The sequence below is a fragment of the Erpetoichthys calabaricus genome, chromosome 2 (genome assembly GCF_900747795.2).
Source record: "Erpetoichthys calabaricus chromosome 2, fErpCal1.3, whole genome shotgun sequence".
NCBI classification, from domain to species: Eukaryota; Metazoa; Chordata; class Cladistia; order Polypteriformes; family Polypteridae; genus Erpetoichthys; species Erpetoichthys calabaricus.
In genome coordinates, this window is record NC_041395.2 from 165,652,195 (window position 1) to 165,674,156 (window position 21,962).

At 40.4% G+C, this 21,962-nt stretch overlaps 1 protein-coding gene across 2 annotated transcripts in view; it reads left to right on the top strand.

Moving 5' to 3' along the window:
- The first annotated feature begins 5,055 nt into the window (after positions 1-5,055).
- The window catches only part of map6d1 (MAP6 domain containing 1), a 47,342-nt gene continuing 30,435 nt past the window's right edge, over positions 5,056-21,962 (top strand). Inside the window, exons 1-2 of one of the 2 annotated variants that reach the window (XM_028825733.2) lie at positions 5,056-5,915; positions 12,663-12,882. In XM_028825733.2, coding sequence (XP_028681566.1) covers positions 5,419-5,915; positions 12,663-12,882 — 717 coding nt within the window. In that variant the 5' untranslated portion in view covers positions 5,056-5,418. The remainder of the gene's footprint in view (positions 5,916-12,662; positions 12,883-21,962) is intronic. The other variant, XM_028825734.2, reaches the window with a different exon arrangement.

A 21,962-nucleotide genomic window follows, 5' to 3' on the forward strand; every position in this document is an offset into this window, starting at 1 on the left:
TTCTGCCCTATAACCCGGGAGTGCATCCCAGTCACGTGACTGGAAGAAGCGATGTGCTCCCGGGATGAAGAAAAGGACTTTGCCCTGACCCGGAAGGAAAACAGACTTGTGGGTTTGGCTTGGAGCCACTTCCGGGTCAGGGGCTATAAAAGGACTATGGGTAAGCCCAGACACTGAGCTGAGCTGGGAGGTAGGGTGGCGACGTGTCTGGGAGTGGAGGATTGTTGATTATTGAGAATAGTTTATTGTATATGAGTGTGGTGGAAGGAGTGCTTGGTGCACCTTGTAATATCAAAATAAAGAATTATTATACTTTCACCTGGTCCGAAGAGTGGTACCTGAGGGGACGAGAGGTGGACAACACGCCTAACTGCTACACTGGCGTAGTCGGCAGGATTCTCTGGCCGTCTGGAGGCAGAGGATCTGCATCAATAATCAAATTCGTTGTGGCAGAGAACCCTCCGCGGTCACTAGATGGACCTTCTTAGGGTGGCCCTCTTGAACTCTCTCTTCAAAGTTCTTTTCAACTTTCCCTTACGGTACTTGTTGGCTATCGGTCTCGTGCCGGTATTTAGCCTTGGATGGGCAAGGGACTGTTTATTCCTATTTTGCAGAGGCCTGCCTTCGGAAAACACCCGCTGATTCGGATACCTGCCTCGTACCGTGGCAAGATGGCCGCGATACCCAGAAGGCAAGTCGGATGGAAGCGGCCAACCCATTCGTGGGATCTATCCACGTGACCTCGCGCGACGACAACCAGGAAGAAGGTCAGTTGGGAGCCGTCGGTGAGGTCAGTAATTCCCCAACGCGTCTGCGCTCCCTGAAGGGGAAGGGGGCGGCGAGCGAAGCAGCGCCATCTGTAAATAAAAAGAAAGAGAGACGGAATGTGACTGAAGGATCTGCCGCTAAAGTGAAAGAGGCAGATCCCAGTCGGCTTGTTGCAGCCACCCGTCCCTCAGAAGACTCCAAATCCCAGGAGCCCTTGCGCTCATCAGCAGAGCACGTGCCAGGAGTGGACGTGCTCATTGGTTCCCAGTCGGCAGATGACCAAAACAAGGAAGTGGCCTTACTGCCGGCCGAAACAAATAACTTTACAAACTTGCAGGAGCTCGAGAAATGTCTCGCGCCCCTTTACGCTTTCTTCCAGGGATTACAGGAGGTGAAGGAGCGTGTCGAAGAGCTGGGAGCTGCAGCCGAAACGCCGTTGAGGGGATTGCAGGAATACCTTCGGTGGTTAGGCCGTGAAGCCCCGGCCTCGATTGATTCGGCGGTGCAGGTGAGTGAAATCTGCGCCGTATATGATAAGGGGACGCAGTGTGAATCGGCACCGTGTTTAATAAGTTGCGGTTGCCAAAGCGCTGTGTCTCCGACAATAGAATGTGGTACCATGACGGAGTGGTTGGGCAGCGATCCGATGGAACCGGGGCGGCGATATCAGACGCCGCTCCGGAACAAAGCGGACCGTAAAAGCCCGACCCGCGTGGAAAAGGGGTTGCCGTTGGTTAATGAAGAGGCGGGAGAAGTGCCGATCGTCCCGGGACAGCTGAATAGTGCTGTTCCCCGGAGCGATACGGTGCTAATGACGCCGCCTCCGAGTTTACACAGGACAACGGGCGTGCAAACAGCAAAGAGGCTCTCTCTCTCCCATAGAGAGCCTCACGTTGTGCACAAGCCCCAGAGAAAGCAGGAGATCCCCACACAGAGATGCGGGTCTCCTAACAATATAAAGAAAAGGGCAGAGAGCAGCAAAGCGGCTATAATTCCCTCCTTGGCGGAGGACAGGGCGGAGCTAACCCTGACGGAGTTTCCCAGGTGTTTTAGGTCCCAAGAAGAGAGGCGACCAGGAGGACGGCGGCGGTGTTACAACTGCCGTCAACCGGGCCATCTATGGCGAAGTTGTCCCCGGAGGACAGGGGAGCGGTGGGTTAACTGGTACACTGTTCCCCCAAGGTTCGCTGTGGGGTCTCGACATCGTCGCCAGGGTCCAGACGACGCGTCCTCTTGGAGGAGAACGTCCCTCGCGGGGACCAACGCTCCGCCCCAGTTGGCTTCGCTGAGAGGGGGGAACTGTGGAGGATTGCCGGCTTTCCAGTCCGGCCCTCACCCCCAGGCCGCTAGGAGGAGCCCTCCGGACAGCATATTGGTGCCCCGAGTTCCAGCAGGGCCTCATGGACTTTGTAGTGTTTTGACACAGCCCTGCTGGATACCTTGGGGGCCGCCAGGAGTCGCTACGAAGGGCCTCATGGACTCTTTTCTGCCCTATAACCCGGGCGTGCATCCCAGTCACGTGACTGGAAGAAGCGATGTGCTCCCGGGATGAAGAAAAGGACTTTGCCCTGACCCGGAAGGAAAACAGACTTGTGGGTTTGGCTTGGAGCCACTTCCGGGTCAGGGGCTATAAAAGGACTATGGGTAAGCCCAGACACTGAGCTGAGCTGGGAGGTAGGGTGGCGACGTGTCTGGGAGTGGAGGATTGTTGATTATTGAGAATAGTTTATTGTATATGAGTGTGGTGGAAGGAGTGCTTGGTGCACCTTGTAATATCAAAATAAAGAATTATTATACTTTCACCTGGTCCGAAGAGTGGTACCTGAGGGGACGAGAGGTGGACAACACGCCTAACTGCTACAATTGATAATAATGCAGGTAAAAACAGACAATAACTTTGTATAATGTTAATGTTTACCCCCTGGGTGGAACTGAAGAGTCGCATAGTTTGGGGGAGGAACGATCTTCTCAGTCTGTCAGTGGAGCAGGACAGTGACAGCAGTCTGTCGCTGAAGCTGCTCTTCTGTCTGGAGATGACACTGTTTAGTGGATGCAGTGGATTCTCCATAATTGATAGGAGCCTGCTTAGCGCCCGTCGCTCTGCCACAGATGTTAAACTGTCCAGCTCTATGTAAACAATAGAGCCTGCCTTCCTCCGCAGTTTGTCCAGGCGTGAGTTGTGGGACTCTGGGAAAAAAACTACCAAGACATGTAGTTCAAGCAGAAACCTTGCCAACCTTTAAGAAAAATCTGGATGAGATATTAGGACAGCATAGCTATCAGCTAAACAAACAGGCTTGATGGACTGAAAAGTCTCATCTCGTTTGTCCGATTTCTTATGTATTGTGAAGCATGTACTGCAATATATATTGTATGTGGATTAAATGTATTGTCTCAAGCTTAGTAAGGTTTTCAATTTGAAGGGGTCCCTAAAAGGTGCCTTGCTTCAGATAGCATTATTTAAAGCTCTGTCCTTGGGTCCATGTCTTATGTTGGATGGTGCTGGGATTGGATGGTGTTCCCAGGGAGCCTTATTTGACTTCATGGATTCAAAAAAGGTGGTAGGTGGAAATGAAACCCAGAAGGTATTTTATACCAGTTCTGTTCCTTGGATTGAAGATGACCTAGAATCAAATTTATATCCAGTTCAATATCTCACAATTCAAACTATTTAATACAGTGTTTGAAAAAGAATATTTTGTTTCCAACTGAAAATTAAAAAAAGCAAAAAACATTTTCTATTAGAAAATAGTCAAAGACAAGGCAAAAACATACAACAGCAGTGTCAACGTAACTTATTCATTCAATGTAAAATTGGACAACAATGGCCCCATTTACTTGATTACTAGGCCAATGTCACTATTCAATCATGAAAACTTCAAAAACTGCAATCTGTGTGACAGGCAGCCAAATGTATATAACAGGTAAAGCAATCAAAACAATTAAGAAAAAAAACAACTAGTAAGAGATTAAGTAATCATTCAGCATGGATTAGAGAGAGTTTCATAGATTAGACAGAGTTTCAATAATGTGCTAGAATTAATTAGGAGGCATCAAAACAATAGCAGACAATATGAATTACCTCGATTTAAAAGCGTTGAGTTTCTAATGAAAGACTAGTGATCACATTTCAAAATTGAGCATTTACACCACTATGTGCAATTTGGTGCACAGTTTAAGCACTGAAAAACAGTCTTACAGAGATAAGGAAGATTTTTGCAAAGGGGTGATTTTCAATGTAGAATTCTCAGGAATCTGTGTTACTACTAACTTAAATGTTAATTGGGGTTAGGGTTAACTTAAATGGTTAGGGTTCAGATAACACCACATTAGGGGACTGATGGATAGCTATGAATGAGCAAAATTTTATGAAGACCTATCCAGAATTCATGAATTCAGTATTTATGTATCTGATGAAGTTCAAACAGAAACAAAATTAAGTCTGATTACAGTTCAAAGTTCATTGCATGAGAAACACCTTGGGCTTGCATTAGCCTTGACACTGCCCACATACAGTCCCAGTACAGATGAGATTATGAAGGCTTGCACATTACACTCTTTGAGGCAGAAGAGGATTAATTCAGTTTGAGTATCTGTATAATACTGTGATTTAATAAAAAAAAAAAACACTTTTGAGAAGTGCAAGAAAGGCAAATACTGCTTTCATTTGTTAGAAACAGGAGCCCAGTCCAGGATTGGAACCTGCTTTATGCTCAGTGCTCCTGCAACAGACACAGGATCGCCTTAACTGTTATTTTTGGCCAGATGGCACAGAAAATAGACAGATGAAATATTATACACTAATATGATATAATGTGCAGCATTGAACTAGAAATTTAATATCGTAATTAGCAGTTCATCTTTGTGCGGTTTTGTTCATCTGTATGCCGTATACGTAGGAACTGCATAGAGGCGAAGATGTCATTTAGCTTTACAAGGCGAACTTAAGGTATCTGTCAAAGAATGAACAGAGTTGTATAAGATGAGGTCGACCTCAAAAAGAACGGTACTTAAAAGAATGTCCATGGATTGCATAAATAAGTAAAGAGAAAGAAGGATATTGATTTTAAAAGAATTTACGTTAACCCGATATAACTGGAAATTCTGGAAAACAGCAGCATATAATAAGCGCATTTAGTAACAGTTAATTGTAATGTTGATTCTTTTTACGTTGTTTTATTATGATCATCACCACCACCACCACTGCCTCCTGTTTTTACATAATTAATTCCTTCATTGCAACCGCAAAGCGCTTCACAAACAAATCAGGTCAGGAGAAATTAATAAATAAATAACTTGATCTGCGCGTTGCGGCTACACGCAAAAGAACGCAACAGAGTAGAGAAAAAAAAGAAATAGCACTGAAAACTGATGAATAAAATAGAATAAGATTAACATCGTGACAGATAAATCAGTTGATACAAATTGTCGTTTGATGATCGGGGATTGGTGTATTATGCATACATCAGAGCTCTCGCACCACGTGAGACGAATGTGAAATGTCAGAACCGGCATAAGCAGAAGCTGCGTCGATCCGACTTGTGTTATTATGGAGAAAGCTGAGCAGCGTTATGTGGCCTTCGTGAACAAGCAAATTCCTTTATAACATTTTTTTTCTTTTAATTCACTTATTTTTATGTTTTTTTCGATATGGCCTGGCCATGCATCAGTCGGGTCTGCTGTCTAGCTCGGTTCTGGAACCAATTCGACAAATCTGATTTATCCGTACCTTTAACCATACAGAACTACTCCGAAATTACAGACCAAGACGTTCGGCTCACTAAGCTCATGCCAACAGAGGATCCTTCCGATTACCGCGGACCGCCTGCTGACCAGGACTTGGGGACGAGGCGGTTGTGGAAGGGGAGGAAAGACACTAGTTTGAAACCACGGGAGGATCACCAGTCCTCGGGCGAATCTTTTCAGAGCCTAACTCAGTACAAGCAGGATTTCAAAGCCTGGCCCGTCACGAAGAGGGAACATTTCCCATGGATCAGCAATGGCGGCAAGAAAGACGGACTCTCCCTGCCTCAGTTACAAAGTCCCGGTAGTCGGTACTCGCAGCTCGGGTCACAGAGAGCTGAGAAAGTGAAGCACAAAGCTGGCGGGAGAGAAGAGCAGGAGGCTGGCAAGACGAGCTCGTACAGGTAAGCCGCGCACGCACAACGCCTGCGCGCAGCTCTTCAGCACGACCGCTAGACGCGGCTTTCGGCACGGGATTTTTCATCTTTTGAGGTTTGTACGCAGTAGTTTATGTATTTTGAAATCTGTGCACGCGGTTTTCGTTTTCTTTTTCTTTGTACGGTTATAGTAAAACATATGTTGGCGTCCCATTTCGCGTATAGACGGCAGCAGACTAGTAGTTTATGTAACGCGCGACTGGAAAATGAACTTCAATATCCTTACTTCATTTTTATCAAACTATTTCTTTTCGCCGCCTGTTTACATAAAGCGTACAAAAATAAACTGTACTGTAGAGAGATCTTTCTCCGAAGGCCTGTTGAATAGTTAGTTACCTTGTTTGTAATTATTCAAGGAGGTTCGCCACTTACTTGGACCCTCAAGGCAGAAGACTTATTTTAATGTTCTGGAAAGTAGAGTTGTTATTCACACGGCAAGAAATGTTTCCACATAAGAGGACATATTTAAGCTGCATAGACAACTACAGTACTTCCAACTTCAGTGGCATCACATGGCGAAAGCAGCCTGTCATCCATTCAGCTGTCTGTATATGACTAAGTAATACTGTTTACCATTAGCCGTGCGTGGCTTTAATTAGCTCAACTGTTTTTCTTCCCCATCAGTTTAGTACTGTGTAGCACTGTACTTAGTGCTCCTTCCTTACAGGTTCAACAATAGTGGGTTTGAATTCCAAGCCTGCTTAATGTCAGTGTGGAGATTGTTCATTTTTTCCCCCAGTGTTCCTCTTATATCTCAGACATGCATCTTTGGTTAATTGGAAGTTCTAAATTGGCCCGATGTATTTGAATGGACCTGGCAGTGGATGATTGGTCACCACTTGGTGATTTGACACTGCTTTGTTGAGTTTTGACCACCTACATGAACTGAATTAAGAGACTTTGAGAAGTGTTGCCACCCTGTTTGCTAATGCAATGGACAGACTATCAAAGGCAAAGCTGCGAAGGAGATTTTTTTTTTTTTTTTATTTGATTGGATTTGGTATACTTTATTAATCCCCGAAGGAAAAATTGATGTGTCATGTGACCGTTGGGGGTCAGCTATTGTACAGAACCCCCCTGGATCAACTTTTAGTTTAAGGGCCTCGCTCAATGGCCCAGCGGAGTAGGATCCCTTCTGACAGTAACAAGATTTGAACCAGCAACCTTCCAGATACCAGCGCTAATCCTTAGCCACAGAGCCACCACTTTTGAATGAAATGACATAATGAAAAAGGTAAGAAGCATAATACAGTAATTACAATATTCATGGTTCATAAGATTAGAAGGAAATCTAGGAGAGAAAAACAAAACAAAAAATCAGTAGGGAAGAAAACAAACCTAAACGTTCCAAATCAGAGGGAAGACCAGCTCTTCCAAGGGTCATATTGCATAACTGTTGAAACAAGTTTCCAATGTACGATGTTCCTGGAGATTTAAGCATGCTGCATAAGCAAGCTGTTAGCTCAGTATAATCAATTTCAGATCGTAGCGCTGTTGATATTTATGCAGCTGTTTACCTTTGTAATGCTGGTGCCAGTGTTTCTGGTGATGGTGGGAAAATACAATTGTTGCTGACTGGTAACCTGTGGTTGAATCCTAAAGTGGTGTAAAAGTGTTAAGAATGCCTTTCACTGCATTATGCACTGGCACACTTTTAAAAAATCTCATCTGGTCTCCTGAACTGGAACAAAAACTTTCATGAAAGCTTTTCAGTGATAATTGCTGCTTCAGGATCTATTTGGTTACGCAAGATGTATCTTTCCACCTGCTCCATGGAGATTCCAGTTTGTAGCACCTGGAGTGATATCCTTGAATGAACTTAGCAGTTATGGCTGTGCCGCCAATGGTCACATTGTACAAAACATACTGTTAATAGCCTCTATACAGAAATGGTCACAGCACTGGAAAAAAGGATTTTCAAGCACTCAATGCAAAAACTGGGCATCTGATGCTCTGCATAACAGACTGGATGATCTGTTTATCTAGATAAAAAAGTTGTACATCTGGCTACCTCATATATGCCTGTGGTAGTGCACTGTGTCTCAATTAACATAGGGAGTGATTAAAGTGCCTCTTGCAACAGCATATTCCCAGTCACTTTCTAGTATAGGAGCAGTTTGCTTTAATAAACTGACAGAGTGCAGCAACACTGTCCTTTCTTCATTGTAATTAGCAAATTTCATGTTTTCTTGTGTAAACATGACTAAATAAAGAAACCTTAATTGTACCAGCACTTTTATTACCTTTGTTCATTTATGTAGGTCCATGTCAAAATGATTTCCATCAGCTACAGCTTGTACAGTGTCTGAACTCACCTGACGTGTAAAACTCAGTTATGTCAATTTCAACCGCAATTTCTGTCTTTTTATTTTTTTTTCATACTGTCAGGGTATGTAAAACACAACAGCTCAGACAGACAAGCTTCTCTTCAGTTTGTGAAGTCCAAAACACCCACATTCCTTATTCCTCATCACTACATTCTATGCATTGTAGTTGCGAATGTACATTCATTGGTTGTCAGCTGCCATGCATGTAGAGCCCTTCCTTACAACTAAAGGCAAAATCAACCCTGACAGATTTTTATTGGAGTGAGTTACTGAGCATGTCTCATTATGTGGCTGTTTTCATGGGAATGAGGCACCGACTGCATCTGACTTGTTAAGATTATGTAAATGAAGGCTATGGCTGAAAATTGCTGGAAAAGTTGCATAATGTGACACAGTCTTAAGGAATGACATTTCGATCTTTCTTTCGATTTCACAACTCCATCATGATCATTTTTGGAGCCGTGGTGCTCAAAATAATGTGTGAAGACATTACAAGCACACATGACAAGCTTACTGATCTATAGCATGTGAACACGACATTAGCTATGAGAATGACTGTGTGTAACCAACATCCAACCCAGTTCTTTTTTTTTTTTTTTTTTTTATATTTTTATTTTATTAATTTTCATTGTAATCATTCCATACAAACAGATCAATTTATAACCCAACAAATTTGAAGACAAATCAAACCCCACCCCTGAGAAGGAGAGCTTAGCTAAAGGAAAATTGCTTTAAGCTTTTTAATAAGGCAACATTAGACAAAAGAAGGGGAGAAGTAAATATCTACATAAATATGAGATGGAGAAGGGAGTTAAATGCAATAATAGTTAATTCTCTTATTGTAAAATAATATTGATTAAATCCTGCCATGTTTTGAAAAAAATTTGTACAGATCCTCTAACTGAAAATTTGATTTTTTCCAATTTCAAATAATATAAAACATCGGTTTCCCACTGACTTATAAGAGGAGAATTAGGATTCTTCCAATTTAACAAAATAAGTCTGCGTGCCAGAAGTGTAGTGAATGCAATCACCGTTTGCTTGTCCTTCTCCAATTCCAGTCCATCTGGAAGGACACCAAACACAGCTGTTAGTGGGTTAGGAGGGATTGTGATACTAAGGCTGTCAGAGAGGCACTTAAAAATTTTTGTCCAAAATGATGTTAGTTTGGTGCAGGCCCAGAACATGTGACCCAGTGAGGCAGGAGCTTGGTTGCAGCGCTCGCAGGTTGGATCCTGGCCTGGAAACATTTTGGACAGTTTTAAGCGAGACAGATGAGCTCGATATATAATTTTTAGTTGAATAATTCTATGCTTTGCGCATATAGAACTCGAGTGAATTCTCTGCTTTGCTACCTTCCACTCCTTTTCTGATATATTGATTAAGAGATCTTCTTCCCAATGTCCTCTTGGATCTTTGAAAGGTAGGGACTCTAATAAGATTTTATATATTGCGGAAATAGTGTTTGTTTCCTCGGAATTGAGCAGTATTTTTTCCAGCATTGTGGAGGGTGCAAGGTGGGGGAAATCGGGCAATTTCTGTTTAACAAAATTTCTAATTTGAAGATAGTAAAAGAAATGTGTAGCTGGGAGGTTAAATTTTGATCGTAATTGTTCAAAAGATGTAAATATGTTGTCTATATAAAGATCTCTGAGCATTTTAATCCCAAAACTTTTCCAGGTATTAAAAACTGGATATACTTGCGAAGGTTGAAAGAGGTGGTTCTCTTGCAGAGGTGCCACTGATAAAAGATTTTCCATCTTAAAATGCTTCCTAATTTGGTTCCATATTCTGAGTGAGTAAAGCACAATTGGGTTATTAGTATATTTGCGATAACTTTCATTTATTGGAGAGCAGAGCAGGGAATGCAGTATCCAAAACTGTGTTCTGGGCAGGCGCCCTCCTATCTGAAGTTGACTTCATCTCATTTTAAGTCTTTACAGAAAAGTCCACCATGGAAGGTGATGCCAGTTTAACAACATCAAAGATCATCTTTTTTCAGTTCTTTAATATTACTTTAATTGGTATTTTTGGCCATCATATGCAGATGAGAACTATCTAGATGAAACAAACTTAATTTTTTGGTTTTGGACAGCTGTTTAAAGTGTAAGAAGTGGTACTGTGTATTATTGTTGTGAAAGAATTTTCCTCGCGATGCATAATGCTGCTGCTGACTGGGTATGCTTAAAATACTGTAAACGCACAAAAGGATTTTAGTGTCCTCCTGTCTGGTTGTCAGAAAGTGTACCACATACAGTATAGCACCCGATCCATTGATTACTACCAAGAGAGGGACTTGTAGCAGTGGGTGCACATATTTAATTACATAAACACAAATATCCCAGCAACCCCTGATATCTCATGTAATTAAGGGCGCTTAGTTCCAGGTAGTCTAGGCTCATTACCAGCTTGTTAGCACTACAATACATTTTGGCACTAGTCTGTTTCTGAAGCTATTCATTTGTTACAGCCTGAGTGCAAAACAATAAAGAAATTTTAATTATTTGGTTTTCCAGATGGATGTTTGGAATGCTTTTGTATTTCAGGCTGCGAGCCTTGGCATCTTGCAGAAGTAATACCACATTGACAGGAATATTTTATTTGTGGCCTATGTTTCAAGACGCAAAAACATTTTAAGTGTCAATTGATTAATTTTTAATATGTGTATTATTTGTGTCTACTGTCTGTTGTGCTGACTTTGATTTAATTACAACTGCAATGTGCACAGTGACTTTAACTTTGCAGCATGATGTTTGTAATGCTAACATAAACTGAATTCAATCACATTCATATAACGTGATGTTTCACAGGTAATCAGGTACAGTACTCTTTAAGATTACTTATCATTCATGTATACAGTACAGTATTTTCCTAGATCAGCGTACTAGTGAATTCATGTTAACCTAACAAAAATGAAGGATCTTTTCTTATAGGTACATCACTTCTGATATAGTGGAGGCTGCAGTAGCATTTTAAGCAGTATTTTTGCTTTACTAGAAAGTGGGTAAACATGATCAAACCATTTATTAGTTATGCATTTACATTATATTTACATTTATTTTTTTATTTTGCCGACACCTTTATTCTATGCCTTACAACATTTGAGATGCAATTGGTTACATTTCTTTTTCCAAATGGAGCACAGGCAAGTAATATGTAATTGTTTCCAGTTTTACTTGTAGATTTCAAAACCCATTCACATTTTGCCTTCACTTACAGTATGTAAAGTTAAAACATTAAAAACAAACAGAAGTTTGAACTGCACCATCATTCCTTGCTTTTAGATTTACTTCTGTCCAACCAGTCATCCCTTTTCAAACCCATTTAACTCTTGTCAGTGTTATGAGGATAATTGCTTATCATTATAGGTAAGGCATAAGCCATCCCTGCATATTATGCCAGGCAATCAAGGTGCACACTCATACATACAACCATATTCACTCACACAGTACCAGTTAAGTTCACTTAGAATATGTTTAAGATGTATGAGGGAAAACTATAATGTCTGATGAAAAAACTATACAGGCATTATTCAGTTTACATACAGACAGTGATTAAGACTGGATTCAAATGTAGGACTATAGAGTTGTGAGGTAGCAGTACTAACCACTCTTCCACCATGCTCCCCTTTAGATTCATTCCTTTAAATAAAGTGATGCAATAAAAAAACAATGAATTACTTCTTTATTTATGTTGCATCAGCAGTTTGGAAGTTACATTGGCATAAACTACATTTAAAATTATAATGTGAGCTAGTTTTAACTAATGAGAAATTTCTTTTTTTACACAATGATAATAAACTCTTGTGTATTTTTGCTACAAAATGATTGCCTATTAACCTATGGTGTTTGGTTAAAACTGATAAATATGTGCTTGTTTAATTATCTGGGTTGGAGGAATGCGTAGTGTTTGCCAAGTAACTCTGTAAAGAGTTCTGATTCCAGAACTGCCAGCTACTCGTCATGGTGAAATACAGATAAAGCCTTATTTACAGTGTTAGTGCTAGAAGACAGATGAAGACAGAATCAAGCCTCTAATTGGCATATGAATCTCTTAACAATGTAGCATCATAATTCAGAGTCTCATTAGAACAATATATTTTTGGAGACAGAAGTGCATATTGATTGATTAAAAGAGTTTCGTTGGACAGCCATCCATTAAAACATTAGTGTTTAAATTCAGTAGCTTTACAATGAAGGGTTTATGACAGTTCATTTCTATCATTAACTCTAACAAATACAGTAAAATTTGGTGTTACTCAGGATAAATATTGTAAGCTGGTGCAGAATCTCAGTGAATTGAAAACTGAAATTTTCTTTTGTAACTTTACTGCTACAAAATGCCAGGAAATTAGATGTTTAGCTTTTCCCTTTTCCTTATTTTACAGGCATGATTTCCAGCCATGGACAGGTGTCAAACCATCCAAATCATTTAAAAAGAAGTCCGCAATTGTGGCACCTACTTCTGATGGTCCAAAAGAGACCAGTTATAGAATGGCTTTTGGTGGAGATGTATTTAAGCAAATGAAGTTGCTGAATGTGGATGGCAGTAATGAACTGGGAAATAAATATGAGCGTTCAGTGTGTCGCAGCAAGGAAGAAAATACGGTAAGGGAATACATCTTGACACTTGTTAGATATAACAATGTTAAATTTAAAAAAATCTTTTGAAAAATTATTTAATCACTAAGCATAGTTAAAACATTAGCAAAACCGGGGTAAAACAACACTCTCATCTTTAGTTATCAGTTGCTTCAAAATTAGATCAATATTCTTTTAATCATTAAAGTAGTCCATATAGCATGCACAATAGAATGTTTAGTGTAATCGTTTTTGGTTTTATCCATAGAAAGTAATAATGCTTAGTTTTCAGAATAATTAGAAATTTTGATTGGAAAAAATGATAATAATAAGAGTCACACTCATATATCCTTTTACAACTGGAAATTAAACTTCTTTAAGGCTTCTTTATTTTGTATGGTAAACCATGAATATCATAAAAATCTGTGTCAAATATCCATGATTACTTTACTTCGGACAACATAGGCCACAGGGATGTTTTAAGATATTGTTTATTTTTTTTATATATTTCTGTCATGAACACAATCTAAAGGTGAATACATGTGTTTTACTGACAGAGTACAAGCAGTTTTAATACTATGAGGCAGAGGCAAGCCTTTAAATTATATAAAAGCCATAAGAGTAGTTTGAAATGTGGTAACTTCACCCTATATGTGTTCTGCATGTTTTCCTAAAAAGGCCTGATTATCGAAGGAGCAGGAAAAGTGAATTTTAATGCAACATTCTGCTTCAGTCCTACTACTACAATTGAAACAGTATATAATTTTCAAAAAATTTTTTCAAATTTTATTATTGGGAGGTTTCTTGATTGTCCTTCATGGCCCTGTCTCATTTTGGTGCCAATTTGATATCTGCCGCAGATGCATCTCCTATAGTAATGGGGACTACTGGCAGTCTCCAGCTTGACATTTAAAGGGGCATTCAGTTTAACTCTCCACTCAGTAGTGGCAATTTCCTTTGTGCCTTAACCTCTGTTGGGCTCTCTTCCTGTCTAATGCAACTTTTATGCCTCTTCTGTTTCTGGAAACGCTATTCTAACTTTTCATCCCATTTAAAAATAAAGGGATGACATTTTGATTGCTACAGGAAAGTAAAGTAAAACAGACTTGGTAAAAAGAAAAAGAAAAATGCACATTTCCATGTGGAGAAAGTATGAAAGAATAATTTGGTACAAAACATATTTAGGAAACAGATTTATTTTAAATTTTAGAACTTTTACACCAAAGATTAAAAAGGAAATGTAAAACAATACGTTACCATATTCTCTATGAATACTTTTCAGTTTTAAATAACTTTTAGCCTGTTTTCACATGAATAAAAAGCACCAATTAACCATGTTTCATTTGGGCAAAGTGGTGCAGTGGTTAACACTCTTGTCTCACTAATTGGGTGTCCTGGGTTTGAATCATGTTCGTAGTTATTGTCTATGTGGAGGCTGCACATTCTTTCAGCATCTGCATAGGGTTTTTTCAGGTTATGCCATTTGTTCACCAGAATCTCTAGAGATCTTCATGTTAGATTAATTGGCAACTCTAAACTGACACCTATTGAGGTGTGTGCATAAATTGGCTCTAAGAGGGACTGGTGGCCATCTATAGTGAGTTTCTGCCTTGTGCAAAGTGCACTGCAGTAGGCTTCAGCAACTCTGAATTAGACTAAACTGATTTGAAAATATTATGCTATAAATAGAAATACATGCAGGAATATAAAACATTCTCTAATTTGTGAGGGGTTAGAAAGTATTTTTAAGCTTTTCCTTCCTCTGATCTGGCACACTAAATTAATGACTGGGTGCTGATGCATCAACTAACACATAGTCATCTAAGGCTGGAGGTGATATCGTACAGTATGTGAATGAGCTTTGCGTCTGACTAATGTGCCTCTCATCTTGAGAAGTGTGGAGTTTTTCTTTTAGCACATACGAGTTATATAATAGAAAGACATAAATCTGTTAGATCCCTGCCAAGCAGCAGTTTGCTAACTGGAACAAATATGAGTTTTACCCTTGTAACCTGCTATAACAGACATGTTGTTGTATGCCATAATCAATGAGTAAATAGTCTGTTTGAAACAGTATATACTGATTGATTAGAATGTTTTGGGCCCTTTACAAAATGTCTCTGTCATCTGTATTTTTAATTAAATTAAGTACTTAAAGGAGACAGTATCTTAAAATGGAAGTGTTTGGCATAGCAGAGGCTATGTTTGGGTTAGGTTAGGTAGACTTATTATCCCAGAGAGAAATTTGTTTGTAGCAGGAAAGTACAAAACATAAGGCATTGTTATACAGGTACTAGAAAATAGGCCAAGACACAAAAACTGTCAATCAGTGTTATTATACAGTAAGTACACACACTCAAGATTAGTACACCAGAATGGTAACCTGAATGCTGCCAACATCGTTGCTGGTGATTTCAACAAGGCTAGTCTCAAAAAAGCAATGCTGAACTTTTCTCAGAACATTACAAGCTCCATCAGAGGGGACAGGACAGTGGAATATTGCTTAATTCCACATAAAGACAACTATAAAGCATAGATGCTGCCTCTATTAGGCAAATCTGACCATGTTCCCAAATGTCTTATGCCCAGATATAAAAACAAAAGTTAAAGCGAGACGCTCCAGTCACATGGTGGACAGATCAATCTGAGGCCAATCCCAAGGACATGCTGAGTATTGTTGATTAGATTGTATTTAGACATAGCTCTGATAATGACATCAGTGTGTTTATACAAGCTGTGACCTGTTACATTGGATATCTCTGTTGAAGTGCACAGTCTGTCACACTAGTGTCAGGACAATAGTCTAATCCTGAATGTCAGCAAGACTAATTAGCTGATTGTGGATTTTTGGAGAAAATAGCACAGGCAATACAACCCCTCCAGTATTAGGAGCCATCCATCATCGAAAGTATCTTGCTTGGCTTGGAAATCGCACACAGTAAGACCTCAAACCTCTGCAGAGAGTGGTTTGGTCAGCTGAACACATCAGTGGGTGTGTACACTCAAACTTCCAGGACACTTCCAGGGCAAAGAAAATCATCCGTGACCCCAGCCATCCCAACAATGGCATCTTTTCTATGCTGTGGCCAGGTAAACACTACTGCAGCCTAAAGTCAGTGAGAGTGAGGAGGAGCTTCTTCCTATAGTCCATGCGCATCTTGAATAAGGAAAGTGCCTAGAAATACATTATGCCCTATTGTTAACTCTCTTACATTAAGTTAGTAAGTTATTTTTTGTTATTATTTTTCACATTTATAATTCTGTTAATGATTTTTGATATTTATAAAGTCATGTGTTATTGTTATTTTATGCTCTTTTTAAAGGCACAGTTATTGAATTTGAGCAACTAAGCATTTCACTACATATTGTACTGTATGTATAATTTGTATGTGACAGGTAAAATTTGATTTGAGGAGGTATAATTACCTTAAACAGTACAAAAAATAATTCAAAATCCAGCATCATCCCTACAAGTAACAAACAGAGAACAGAGTACTTACATCTATTTAACCTTGGGAACATAAATCTACAGTCTGATGGCAATAGCTGAGACGTAGGAAGAAGGAATTGGCTACTGTTTGACAGATTTGAGTTGACCTTCTTTCTAACCTGTTTGTAATACAGCTCAGAGATCTGTTGCAAACCAATAAGTGTACCTCTGACTTTTACAATGTTCTTAGCATAATATATATTCCTAATGTTGAGGCTGTCAAACCATCATATACTATACAAGAAAATGTAACAACAGATTCAATAAAAGACATATAAAAAAGTGTCATTATGGTTTTGTCCACTTCAAAACAATTCAGTGTCTTCCCCTTCTTATAGATTTGTTCTATGTTGTAATAAACGTTGAGATAGTGGGAGGAAGGAATCACCTAAAATCTATAACCATGTCCTTTGTCCCTTTATACAGCTGTATAAGAATAACACCATTAAACAAACTCATTAACGTGGTCCATAGCTGTTGTCATTATCTTGTAGAAGATCACAATGGCAGAGACATCTGCAAATATCAGGACATTTCTGTCCTTGTGTGAACTCCTGCAGTTATTTGTGTATAATATAAACAAAAGAGGAGACAGACCGTGACCTTGATGTGTCCGCATGGATGTGATAATCCTATCAGAAAAATTGCCACCAACACTCACTCTTTGTGTTTAGTTAAAAAGTACAGAATCCATCCCACCATGTTTGTGTCTAAACAGAATTTATTAATCAGGTTGTCCACTAAAATGTGTGGCTGAATTGTATTAAAAGTTGACCAGAAATCTACTGTATAAGCAGCAATCTTGCATGTTTTTTGGTCCTTCGTAGTGCTCATATAGTAATTTCAGATCTGGTGCTGTGGCATCCTGCACCCCCCTCTTTGCTCTGTATACAAATTGGTAGGGTTCCAGATAGGCCTGGTTTTATTAAAAATTTGTTTCATAATCAACATCTCAAATAATTTCATGATTTGAGAAGTTAATGCATTTAGGTGTTTAGTTTTTGCAAATGGGAAACAATTTGTTTGTTTCCATGGTCTGGGCACTTGCTGTAAATACACAGACATCTCAGATATGGAGTGGAGAATCAGAGAGAGTTGTTCTGCACAGGAGTGAATCAGATACCCACTTATTCTGTGTAGATCCAAGCTGTTATACTTTAGTGTTTATTTTATCATTCTGCTCAAAGAATGGCTAACTCCCAGCTCCAATCCTGAGTTTGTTCTTTTGCTGTCTAATTTCTGAAGCAAAATCCTATGTCTCAGGCCTAAGGTTGTTGGGACACATTGAGCTTGTTGGGCACTGGCTTCCATTTGCTGCTGTCTAGTTCCTGCTGAATTGTTTTGGTTTATGAGGCACTCCAGCCTTGTTTCTTGCTGGGCATTAGTATTGCATGGTTGAAGTACATCTGCTATAGCAATTGTTCCAAAATCTGCTGCTCATTGCATACAGTGCTCCTGGCCTCAGTCTCTGATGTAACTGGTTGTAAATTACAATTGACCTTGACTTCATGTACACCACACTGAATTTCAACCTCTCACACAGCTTGCACTTCTTAGGGTTAGGCAGCCTGCTACAAAGATGCAGTTTAAGAGACTGTTCTTCAGTCTACAATACTGCTCCTTACACTAAAAAGCACAGTTAGGTGCTTTTCATAGTGCCCTACACCCAATAATTTTCTCTCTCCCCCTCCGAACCCCCACTCTCTTTGCTTCTGATGTCCATGAGCTGCTGCCATCTGTTTAATATAAAGTTCCAGACTCAAGAAGGGTGTGCTTTTAAGAATGCCATGTTTGGGATACTCTGTGCCAGAAATATTTATGTTGTAGCTTTAGGCACCCTTACTGTGGGTAGTGTCCTCATCACCTCTGATATTGAAGCCATTGCCAAATGAGTAGTCTTGCTGTGGATATACAGTACAGGGTTATGCAAAAGCATTCAATCCCCTTGAAAATTGTCATAATTTTCTGCATGACCAAAGATTTGTAAAAATGTATTAATTCAGTATTTTAATGTGAACTCTTATGCTGTAACAGTATATTTCCAATGTCAAAATAAACCATTCTCTGTAGATATTTAACTGAAGAAGAAAAGCTCAAAAGTTAGTGTTTACATAAGTATTCAAGCCCTACACATTAATATTTTGTGGAGAAACACTTTTGGACACCTCTGTACATTTTGTTGTTGCTAGAGTGTACTCGGCAAACCATAAGGCAGGACACCAAAAGCTGTTATGAATTGAGATATGCTGGTACCACTTGTTTTATTAGGATGCATAGTAGTGATAATCTGAGACCACAATCAAGTGAGACTGTCACAACCTTGTTGACTTTCTTGGCTTGAATGAGATAAACTGTTCTAACAAGATGGCGCCTATGTGTGTGGCATGCCGTTTTGCTCTGCCAGTTCTGGTTATGTTTGAGTTGTTTTTGACTTTTGCTGCTCTAGATGTTGATGCTCTTCTGGTGTATGATCGCCAAACTCTTTTTGAACTGCGAAGTTTTGCTGAGGAAAAACTTTATGTTGGTGCCCAGGAATCTTTGCCACCGCCTTTGTCGGAGATTCCCAATTTTCTCCGTCGTGCTCCGGTTCCACCTTACCGGCGGAGGCGCCGTCGTCGCCGAGGTAAACGCAGCGGTAGGCTGGTGAGGCTGAAAGCCTTCTCTGCTAGGTCTCTGATTGGTTTCGGATGGGCTCATCGCCTCGTTTCTCCCCGACACTTATGGGATCCTGCCTACACCTGGTTGGTACCTGTGGCCGGGTCAGAGGAGTTCTTCCGGCTGTCGCAGCCCCACTGTTCCTACTATCCTCACCCCCGACAACGCGGAGCGGTTTTGGGAAATCTGCGGCCTCTCCGCCGGGCTCCTCGAAATGCAGGCGCTCCAATGACACCGGCTCCAGCCAGGATTGGTCTGGTAAACGCTAGACCCCTGTCAAACAAAACTTTTATTCTTAAGGATTTCTTCATCTCCAATGGACTGGATTTTCTCTGTGTGACGGAGACTTGGTTGAATGTTGGTGAATCCAGCGTTTTCTCAGAGCTTCTACCTTCGGACTGTGCTTACTTTAATTCTCCTCGGACATCAGGCAGAGGAGGAGGAATTGCAAATGTTTTTCTTAATAAATATAGATGTAAGCAGCTGTCTTTATCATTTGTTCCTTCTAGCTTTGAACTGAGCTTATTTGTGCTAGGTTGCTGGCTCCCAGTGTTGTTTGCGGTGATTTATCGGCCTCCTAAATATAATAAGGACTTTCTCAATGACTTCTCCGATTTACTGGCTGAAATTGTGCCTAAATATGATCGAGTCCTTATTCTTGGAGATTTTAATATACATGTATGCTGTCCTGATAAACCGATGGTGAAGGACTTTCTAAGTCTAATTGACTCTTTTAGTTTTATGCAATGGGTGTCTGGACCGACGCATGAACTTGGGCACACGGTGGATCTTGTCCTATCGCTCGGCTTTTCTGTGGTGAATTTGACAATTTTGGACGCAGTGTTTTCAGATCATAAGCCTGTAGTATTTGACATCACCTTGCCCTGTAAAGCTGATAAACCCCGTGCTTCTGTGCGGCGCTGTCGGGTCATTAATCCATCCACTGCTGTACATTTTTCTGCTTTGTTTAGTCAATGTGATCTTCCTGAATCTGCGTCCTCCGATACGGAGGAGCTCTGTTCCTGGTTTTATTCCACCTGCCAAACTGTTTTAGATGCTGTGGCTCCATTAAAAACTAGGCAGCCTAAAATGAAATCTGAGCCCTGGCTGAATGACACAACTCGCGCTGTCAGACGCGAGTGCTGGAAAGCTGAGCGCAAGTGGAGAAAGGACAATTTGCATGTATCGTTTCAAGTATTGAAAGACTGCTGGCGTCGTTATCAGTTTATTGTGAAAGATGCCAAAAGAGCGTACATGTCAAATATTATTCTGTCAAACTATCACAAACCTCGTGTGTTATTTGAAATTATAGATAGGGTTTTAAATGCTCCACAGAATGCCTGTATGGAACCTTCTTTTGAGACATGTGAGAAATTTTTGCACTTCTTTGTAGATAAGGTGAACAATGTTAGGGCTCATATACCTCTCACTGTTTATGACCCCTTAGCTGTTCTCCCCTGCTCTGCTGTTTTTTATCAGTTTGAGCCGGTGACTCTATCTTGTTTACATGAGATTGTTGGTCAATCGAAGCCCTCAGGTTCTCCTTTTGATGTTGTCCCACCTTCTCTTTTTAAAGAGATTATTTCTGTTTTAGGGCCATCTGTTCTTGCTATTATCAATAGCAGCCTTTCCTCAGGCTTAGTTCCTAATTTGTTTAAACATGCCATAGTGCAACCATTGATCAAAAAACCAAGCCTAGATCCCACTGTGCTGTCCAATTTTAGACCGATTTCCAAGCTTCCATTTCTGTCTAAAATTTTGGAGAGAAGTGTGTATATTCAATTGAAAGCCTTTTTAGATGAAAGTGATGTGCTCGAAGTGTTTCAATCTGGTTTTAAGCCGCTTTACAGTACTGAAACCTCATTACTGAAGGTTTTTAATGACATCCTTTTGGCAACAGACTCAGGGGATTATGTGATTTTAGTTCTGCTCGATTTAACAGCTGCTTTTGATACTATAGATCATAGTATTTTATTATCTCGTCTGGAGCATTGTGTGGGCATTCTTGGTACTGCCTTGGCGTGGTTTAAATCGTACTTGACTCAAAGAACTTTTTCAGTGAGGCTAGATGAATTTAGATCCTCCTCTGCTTCACTATCATGTGGGGTTCCACAAGGCTCCATACTTGGTCCTCTGCTATTTTCTTTGTATCTCCTGCCTCTTGGCTCTATTCTTAGAAAGCATAAAATTGCTTTCCATTGTTATGCAGACGATACTCAGGTTTATGTACCCCTCAAACGCAAGGATGCTTACTCCATACAAACTTTGGTTATGTGCCTAGAAGAGGTGAAAGCTTGGATGGCAGTAAACTTCTTAAATTTTAATGAAAATAAGACAGAGGTTATAGTTTTTGGTCCTGGGGGCACCAGTGGGTCTATTTCTACTTCTGCTTCTGTGGATTTGGGTCCCCTTGCACAATATGGTACACCTGTTATTACAAATTTGGGTTTTAGGATAGATGAGGATTTTAGACTGGACAGTCAGATCAGCGCGGTGGTGAAATCTTGTTTTTTTCAGCTAAGATGTTTGGTGAAGATAAAAAACATTCTTTCCAAAGATCAATTTACAACAGTAATCCACGCCTTCATTACAACCCGGTTGGACTATTGTAATTCGTTGTATGTTGGTGTTAGCCAGTCCACCCTGTCTCGGCTCCAGCTGGTGCAAAATGCTGCTGCACACCTTTTAACTGGCACGCGAAAAAATGAGCACATTACACCTGTGTTATCCTCACTGCACTGGCTGCCTGTTCAGTTTAGAGTTCATTTTAAGATTCTTTTATTTGTCTTTAAGTCCTTAAATGGGCTTGCTCCACCCTACCTCGCTGAGCTGCTGCATATGCACTCTCCTTCCCACTCACTCAGATCAGCTGGTCAGCTGCTTCTGGATGTGCCTAGGACTCAGCGAAAGCTCAGGGGGGATAGGGCTTTTTCCGTTGTGGCTCCAAGGCTCTGGAATTCAC